This window comes from Cuculus canorus, chromosome 20 (assembly GCF_017976375.1).
Source record: "Cuculus canorus isolate bCucCan1 chromosome 20, bCucCan1.pri, whole genome shotgun sequence".
Taxonomy (NCBI): domain Eukaryota; kingdom Metazoa; phylum Chordata; class Aves; order Cuculiformes; family Cuculidae; genus Cuculus; species Cuculus canorus.
In genome coordinates this window covers 12234021-12243346 of record NC_071420.1, presented here as the reverse complement: position 1 = coordinate 12243346, position 9326 = coordinate 12234021, and the positions used below count along the sequence as shown (strand labels likewise).

The 9326-nt window shown below is 46.7% G+C and overlaps 1 protein-coding gene across 1 annotated transcript in view; it reads left to right on the top strand.

Annotated features, from left to right (window-relative positions):
• Positions 1-261: 261 nt before the first annotated feature.
• Positions 262-9326, top strand: part of RNF43 (ring finger protein 43) — a 55981-nt gene continuing 46916 nt past the window's right edge. Inside the window, 2 exon segments of the mRNA XM_009562106.2 lie at positions 262-509; positions 511-627. Of these exon segments, the coding sequence (XP_009560401.2) occupies positions 390-509; positions 511-627 (237 nt within the window). The 5' untranslated portion in view covers positions 262-389.

Here is a 9326-nt window from a genome sequence, read left to right as displayed (position 1 = left end):
CCTAACGCTCCCGCTCTTCCTGCCTATCAGAACTGATTTCTTGCTTGCAACCTGTTCCGCTGATCTTTCCGGATTTATCTGCTAGAGGAGGGACTCGCAACCGAGGATATTCTTGTAGTCTGTTTGTTTAAAAATATGCCTGGGAGCTCCCAGCGGCCTGCGCGCACGTGGCACACCCGGCGGAAGGGAAGGGGCGATGGCGAGACCGAGCCGTTGCCGGTGAGCAGCACTGGGGGTGGACGGGAGCCTCCTCGCTCTCCCTCCACCTCCCCATTGCAGGGGCCTTGCACTCTTGGAAACCCGACGAGGCTTTGCCAACGGCTGAGCCCGCCGCAGGGCGAGGACGCATTCCCGAGCGGTATGTGTGGCCGGAGCCCGTTGCTGGTAGCATGAGCGCTGGCCCCCTGCGGCAGCCGGCTCTCCTCTGGCCTTGGCTGCTGATGGCGACGCTGCAGGCAGGACTGGGCCAGCCAAGGCTAGCGCTGGCGGCTGTGGGCGAGCCAGAGCGGGGCGGCAGCGCAGAAAGCCATCATTAGGGTGATCCCCCTGAAAGTTGAGCCAATCGTCCTGGAAGGGGAGTTTGCAAACGTCGCTGAGGTGACTCCAGCTGAGGGAAAACTGCTCCAGGTAAGAGCAGCTTTATTTTATCCACTCTCTCCTCTCCTCTCTCTCCTCTCCTCTCCTCTCCTCTCCTCTCCTCTCCTCTCCTCTCCTCTCCTCTCCTCTCCTCTCCTCTCCTCAGCTCTCAGCACGTCTTTGGTTTGATTTCCCCACTGATGCAAGGAGAGATGTTTGCTGGGAGCTGCCCACCCGTGTGTTTTGCCCCGTCTCCCCAGCCCCGTGCACGGTTGGAGGCAGATGAGATCGGGCAGGCGATCCTTCACTTGGTCACGATTTGTAGTGAGGTTGTATGAATGCCTAGTGCTGGCTGTGGTCAGTTGATCCCAAAGATTATTGTGTGTCTTAATGGATGTTATAAAGCCAAGTGTGTCGAGTCTCGAGCTGGGACACTAAACATCAGACAGAAAGCATCAATCCTTTTATTTTGTGCAATCCACAAAGTTTTCCACACCTTTCTGCCAGTGGCTGGAGTTCCCTTGCAGCCGAAGTGCACAGCCAGGCTGCCCACCAGCATTCCTGCCCCTGCCAGTTGCTGTCCCATGCGTTGCCTCTACCCAACAGTTGGATTTTACTTGCCCAGGGGTTCCTGTGGTATCACCACAGGTATCTCTGCCAAGGAAATTGCTGCTGGGTTCTGACCTTTCCTAAGGAAAGAACACCTGGACATCCCACCACGGGGTGCAGATGTTGTTCATTGCTGGGGAACAACCCCATCCTCTGCATGTACCGAGCTCTGAGCTCTCCCGAGACTGTGCTCATGATTTGCTTGTCAGTCATGTGCTTTGTTCTTGAAAATAGAAAATGACAGAGCCTGCGTTAATATTAAATCCTCGGTTCTGCTTGGCTTTTGCCAGTTTTGACTTTCCAAATGTGTCACGCTGTAATTTAATTCAATTTGTAGCTTGGAAATTTAAGTTAAAGTAATAAATTTTGTACAGCATAGAAAAGAAATACAGATGAGCCACGTTTAGAACAGTCACCTGTCTGAAAGTGAAAATGGGCCATTCGTGGCATTTATAAAGCCTGTGTTCCATGCCTGTTTAACAACTCAGAATAAAAGTTAAGCTGTAAAATTACGTTACCAGGCTAAAAAAAATATCTTAGACAAATGTACTCAAGGTTCTGTTCTGTCATGAGGCCGTGTCCTGGAAAGTCAATATTTATTCCTTACCAAAACTGCAGTGGTGTTGCAACGGGGCACAAAGTGGAGAGCGGGGACCTTTGTGGAAGGAGAAGGGGGTAAAACCCTGCTGTGGGATGTGGGAGGGGGTTGGACAAATGCAGTGGCACAATGTTTTCGTATTGTCTGCCGTCACAGGAGTAAATGAAAATCCGATGAAGTCAGGAATAATGTTGGTTTTACAAATCAACTGACCTCTTTACAAATCCCCCTGAAAACGAAGAGGGCTGGGGAAATGCTCCCCTCCTCCGCCAAGTTTGTCTGCGCAGACGCTGACATGCACTGTTCGTGGTTTCAGGCCTTCGTTCTCCCACTCTGGCTGTGCAGGTGATCACTCCTATTCCACATCCCACTGAATCCAGTGCAGAAAGCCTTCCGGACCTGGTTCCGGATGGCAGTGTTGGGATAGGGGTGCTGGGCTGTGCCTCCTGCTGAAGGATGTTTGCCCGGTGCCAGGCACTGTGTGCTGGGAAAGCTTCATCCCTGGGATCTCCTGTGTGGATCTGACGGTGGAGTCTTTGGTTCTGCCACCACGCAGCACAACTCCAAATATAAAATGGCACTTGAACTGGTCTGGGCCTTGATCCTGCAGTGGGTTCCTGCCTCTGGAAAGTCAAAATGGGAAACAGGAGCTGTAGTTGTTAAGGGACAAACTAAGAAAGAAGTGGATGGGAGGGATTATTTTTAGTTCGCCTTTAGATAGTCTGGTATTAAATACACCTGAACTGGGCTTTATGGGGACATCTCATTTTACAGGTGGTTGTCAGCATCCCGATCTTCCAAAAACGTTAGCACATGTGCTTAACTTTCATGTCACTGGAACCTATATTTAAATAAACTTTAGCCTGTTCACATATAGAATCATAGAGTTGTTAAGGGTGGCAAAGCCTTCTCAGCTCATCCAGTCCAACCGTCAGCCCAACCCCACCATGCTCCAGGGCTGGAGACTCCCCCACTGCCCTGGACAGCCTCTGCCAGGGCTTCACTACTCTTTGGGTAAAAAAATTTTTCCTGATGTCAAATCTAAACCTCTCCTGGCACAACTTGAGGCCATAACAGGTTCTGTATAGGCAATGCGGGTCTATAACATGATTATCTTTGCAGTTAATGAGTTAAGGCAGTCTTGAGTTTCACACCAATTTTGAGTAGGTCTTCTTGGCTGTGCAGACCCTGTAAGATGCTGCCGGCCCTCATGCCCAGTGCAGGAGGACACAGTGCAGAGCTTGGCTTGGCAGAGGAGAGTGGATGGCCCAGTCCTGTTCTCAAAGCAATGCTATTAGCTCAGTGGCACAACAGGATTGCTTAAGGGTAAAGTGGTGCAGAATTAGCCCTGTATTCGGTTAAAGATCTCTTTACCTTATAATTATCTCCGCAGTGTTTTAGTCAGTAAGTTTTGAGAAATCCATTCTTCATTTAGTATAGAAGATCCAGGATGTAGGCGAGGATCCTCACCAAATTTGCTCCTACCAGACCATTTTCTTGGGTTCATTTCTCCCTTCCATATTCCCTGAGATCATCTACAGAAATGGACTTTGATTGTGGTGTTTTATGTTCTTAGCCGCTAACTTCAAAAATACCTTCTTGACCTATAATAAAATAACTGCAGCGTCAAATTCCTCCTCATCCCCCCTCACCCCTGTGACTGTTTCTGCTGGGAAATCTCTGGATTTTTGGGTTTGCAGGGATGGAATGGGGAGGGGAGCCGTTGGATGCCCTGCCTGCCGCTGGCCCCATTCAGCTGCAGGCAGGCAGTGTCACCTCCGGCGCTCTACACGCTGCGTTGTGATGCAAAGGGAGAGGAATTTCTCAAGCAGGCAGAGCCACTGAGGAGTTTATAGGTCAGAAAACCAACACCTTCGACTTCTTACAGAACTCATCTTCAGGTTTCTTCTGAGCACACGTTGGCTCTGACAGCACATGCTCCACATGGCAACCATTGCCTAACGCAGGAGCAATGGTGTTGTGAACCCATTTGCCATTTCCCAATTTCTGCAGGTTTGGATCACTGTTTGGATCACTGTTGAGTTACTCCAGCAACATGGACTTCAAAACAAGTCACGGAGAAGTCAAACACTGCCCTGTGTTAAAGTTGGAAAAGCCCAAACATTATAGACAAGTAGGTTGGAAAGAACACGTGTGGATCTTACTGATAACGGGCAATCCATGAGCAGCTTGGGATCCAACGTGCCCTCTGGATGGCAATTCCTAGTGCAGTGTGCACACCAGCTCCCTTTGTTAGGGCCAGTAATGCAAGGTTTACAGCCCCCACTCTGGTGGATGTTTTCACTGTTCTGTGGCTGATTTTGAGGAATGAATCGTGGTTTCCTTTTCGCCTGTGCCTCAGTCTCCGCCTGATACTGGAGAGAGTGGATGTTGTCAGTTTGAAAATAGACAGGGAAATAAGGAAAGCCGTGGGAAGAACCAGAGTACGCCACTGTAGAGACCTGAGAGAGAGAGATTGAAGTGTTTTCCAGATTCAGTTACTAAAGAATTCATGTGCAAATCTGATTGTGGGAGAAAAAAACTTTATTTGAGAAAAGGTGTATGTACAAGCAGATAGAATTAAACCTGATACATTAACAGCTTATTTTAAATTTGAGTGTGTGTAATCCCAGTCTTGTATCAAAGGAAAAGGATGATCCGTTAGTGTGTGTGGTGAAGCTGGGATCATTACAGCCTCCAGTTCTGGGAGTAATGTTTTGGCAATGTTAAAAGTTTGGAATAAGTCCCAAACAATGATATTTGAAAAGAGATTGATAAATTCGAACTGCTCTGTTCTTTGCCTCCCTAGAGAAGGCAGAGCAATCATTGATCACCAGTCACTTGATGTGCCTCAATGTAGCAAAAGCTTGTAGAGAGGTGGAAGAGCAGAGCAGGCAAAAGTATAATCAGTTTGTCCAACATGCATTATTTTATTGCCAGTCACACAATACTTTGTTTCGTTCCCATATAATCTCAGCAGTTAAATAGGGAAGTGATTGCAGGAGAAAGTCAACTTTCATTTCCCCACTGAGCACACTGTTTTAACTCATGACTGCAGGGAAAACCCTTGGGAACACTGAGCGAACTCCCTGAAGTCCCTGAACCCCAAGAGCAAGGATCAGCCTCTTTGTTCTCCTCCCAAACAAACCAGTTATTTAAAAACCATGTCTGTAAAAGTTATTCTTCTATTTAGGGTGGGATGAGTGAGAATAAGATATTTGCCCAGAGATATGTCTTAGTAGTGGACAGGTATGGTTGCACTCTATCTCAAAGGTCTTTTCCAACTGAATGATTCCATGATTCTAAGAGGAAGATCCTGAACTGAAAGTTGAAGTGTACAACTCAGAAGTTGAAAGGCAAACATAGATGTATTCAGAAAAGCAGCGCAGTGTGTTTGTAATAGCAATGATCAGTGAAAATGCTACTATGAACCCAACACGGCCATCCTGGAAAGGGCGAGTGTTTCCAGTGCTGCGATGCACAGTGCCATTGGAGAATATAATCACCTACTTAACTGCTCATACAGGGTTCCACTCCCGGCCCATAAGGAAGTAAATATATTAGTAAGTCTTCTACACTACTGCCTCCTGGATCAACAAAAGGATGTTGAGTGCATAATGTTGACAGAGATCAAAGAAGTGGGAAAGTCTAACCAAATGATAATGGGGACTTAAATTACCTGTGAATAAACTGGTCCGATAGCACAATACGAGTCAGTTCAAAGCAGCAATTTCTGCCTCTTGGAACAGCTAGTACTAGAGTACACAGTGAGAGATTCCTGACTTGGTGTTAAGTAATGTGCAAGAACTGGCTCAAAAGCAGGTGAGAACTGAGCCGATCACGTTGGCTGCAGCGTAACACAATGTATTGCCCAAGTACCAAAAAATGGAATCCTGACACTGACCTGTAGAATGGGAAACTGCACTGAAGTGAAACAGTGGGATGACTCTTACGGCTTAAAAAAATATCTTTGGATGTGCCATAGATACTGCTCAGGAAAGTGAAAGCAATCTTGGGAAGCACAGAGAGCACTGGATCGGAAAGGCAGCGGTCACCCGATACTAGAAATGTTTTGCTGTGTGGGTGGGGAGGCCCTGGCCCAGGTTGCCCAGAGAAGCTGTGGCTGCCCCATCCCTGGAGGTGTTCAACGCAGCTTTGAGCACCCTGATCCAGTGGGAGGTGTCCCTGCCCATGGCAGAGGGTTGGAACTGGATGGGCTTTAAGGTCCCTTCCAACCCAAACCATTCCATGATTCTATGAAACTGCTTGGGCCAAACAGATCTTTAAAAAATTGGACCTATAGCATTAGTATGGGATCAACACAGTATACAGGATAACCCGCAGTGCGGATGACCACGGCATTAGTATTGGTACAGGATTTAGGTGTATCTGAAAGATACATCACAATCCAGATAGAGAGGAGAGACTCTCAGCTGGAGTCAGCTGCTAGAAAAAGCTGAACTTAGAGGCCGTTTCTGAACTTCCATCCTTCTCTTGGACACATGCAGAGGCTGAGCTGGGGCTTTGCATGGTGTGGCTTTTCCTTTCCTGACCAAGAAAACATGTGGTGGGAAACTGTTCTCCGTTTGAGAGTGAGTTTGAAGGTAAATAGTAAAAGTAGAGAGTAAATTTTCCAGCTCCCCAGTGCACCATCTGATGCTGGCCATTGTTGTGGTGGAATTATTTGTGACAAATGTAGACGCAGACTCATCCCAAATCAAATATTTTCAGTACTAAAAAGGTCCCGGATCAGGAAGCCCAAGTAATTATCTGGGGGGGGCATAAATAGGAGAAACAAACCCAACTGCAGCAGAGCATGGATCCATAGTCAGGTGGCTAGATCAACAGGCTAGGGTGCGTGACAGTCAACTGAGAACTGCTGGCCATGCACACCCATCCTGGAATAGACCCAAGGAGCAAGTGGACGTTTCCCAAAGATAAGCTGGCAGAGGGGTGAGATCACAAGAGCAGGGAAATGAGCCTCAGGCATTCCTGTTGGCCGTAGTCAGGCTGGATTTGTAGGCTGGATGGTTCTGAGCCACCAGAGAAATTACTTTTTGTTTTATACCTCCAGTAACGCAGTTGGCATTTTGTGCAGGTTATGGAAGGCGGTTCTGAATTGCATCTGAATTCATTATTTTTAAACAAAAACTTCCAGAATTGTCAAAGTAATACAAACGTCATCAACTTTGTATGATCAGAGAGAGAGCTCTTCTGTATGAAACTTGTGTCTGCTCCATCCCTGGAGGTGTTCAAGGCCTGGTTGGATGGGGCTTTGAGCCCTCTGATCCAGTGGGAGGTATCCCTGCCTGTGGCAGGTGGTGGGACTGGATGGGCTTTGAGGTCCCTTCCAACCCAGACCATTCCATGATTCTATGACTTCATTTTGGACAAGAATTGGCATGCGTTTTTCAGTATTTTATCTCTATTACCCCATGTGTAGAGCTCTCAAACATGCCTGAAAGCTTTCTGTAGATTTTCTCCAAAAGTCTTCGTAGGAAAACAAGCAATTTTTACCTAAAAGGAAGAGAAGTGTCAAATAAGTGCAGTGGAGAACGTGCAGTATTGTTTGATCTTCAGGTCTGTCTTCAGTATCATAAAGATCTGTGTTGCATGGGTTGCCAGGCATCAAATATATGAAATTTTGGTTTACAAACAGAGCAGATTTGTAAGCCGACCCTCTGTAGAGGGTCCTGTATCACAGTGGAGCAATCCTCTTTTATCGCCCTTTTGGGCTTCCCCCCATTGTAAGTCTTGAAAGTCGATACAGATGGGAAGACAGTAGGCGTAGGTGATGTTGATGGTCATAGAATCATTAAGGTTGGAGAAGACCTCTCAGCTCATCCAGTCCAACCATCAGTCCAACCACTCCATGCCTGCTAAACCATGTCCACCGGTACCACATCTACATGTTTGTTGACCCCCCTCCAGGGCTGGAGACTCCACCACTGCCCTGAGTAGGCTGTTCCAATGCTTCACCACTCATTGTCATGGTGGTCTCTTCTGTCTTTGAGTTCTGTGATTTGGTCTTTTTGAATATTTGTTTATTCTCTCCTTGTTTCACTGGCTGTAAGGCAGGAGAAGTTGTGTGTGGCCTTTCATTTGCCCGTGACACTTTCAGTCTTGGGACCTTTCCACCTCTTTTTTTTTTTTTTTTTTTTTAGGAGCATCAGGGACTGGTCTTACCCTGAAACAAGGTGCCAAAACATGGAGGTCAGTGTTCACAAGCAGAGAGGATATTGTTTCAAATGTGCTTAGGTTATAGGGGTTACTCTCGTGCACAAGACGGAACAGATCACTAGATTGAAGTGGAAGACTTTCTTCCCCCCTGCAGCCACCCTGTTCAAATTATCTGAAATTCTGGGTGTGTATCCTCTTCCTCTGCAGCTTGAGACATGAATCATCCGTCTAGATCAACAGATGTATTCTCACCTCGTCACTTCCCTCACCCTAAAGGGGCTGGTTAAGGGCATTAGTGGCCCTTTGATCTCTCTTTTGTTCTTCATCTCAGTAATTTGGTCTCCACTGATCAAATGGGTTCGTCTAACTCATATTAATGTGCTCAGTATCAGGGTAGTGGCAGGAATGCAATGGGTTCTCACACACAGAAGTTTTGGCTGGGCAGCTGAATTAATTCCTCTGGCCATAAACTGTGAAGCAAATTATCAGTTTTTCACAAAGTTCAGTTATGACATGTTAACGTCAAATGTAAGTAGAGCAGTTTGAGGATTAAATTTGCTCTTGTTTTGACAAAAGGCGTGTGAATTCTAGTTCAGAATTACATGAAAGAATAGAATTTAGACTCCTTATTTCTACTGCCCTTCAGCAACTGCTTTTCCTAGAGGTCTTTGTTCAGCCAAGTGGGTTTGCTTGAATGCCGGTGCATCGCTGTGGAAGGGATGCACACTGCAGGCACTCAAAGAGAAGGACACGTGGATTGAGTTGGATCCAGATATGAAAAATGAACAGCACGCCAGTCCTGTTACAGACGTGAAGCAGTTTGCCTTACAAAGGCCAAAATGCCCGATCATAGAGCAGAGCAGATGCAGTGAAGATAGGGGCTGAAAAAAGATTTGGGGTAATTGCCACATGGTAGAGCAGAAGGGACAACTTGAGGACATCTCGGTAGTGAATGGAGAATGTTGGTTCTTTCGTTGGTTGAGTTTTATGCAGGATCCTGGCAGCACTGTATGTGTCTCTTGTGACTCCTTACTTGGTACAGCCAGTGTGCCTTTAGAAGTCTTCCTAAAAGAGTAAATTTCTTTGTGGAATACTTTCTTTAAGGGTGTAGACTTCAAAGGGGTAGACTAGGAGGATGCACCATGTCTTTAACTCATGGAAGAACTAGTGTGCTGTTTATATTCATTAGGAACGCTATCATTGGTACAGACAGAAAGACCCCAGTGTCAGGTGCATTCATCAGGAACATGTTTCCTCTCGAAGACATTGGCCAATGCTGAATGCTGGAACCTGTGACCAAAGTATCATCAGTTCTATGTATTAAAATCTCGGAGTGCACCTTGCACCATCCTGCTCCTGGACA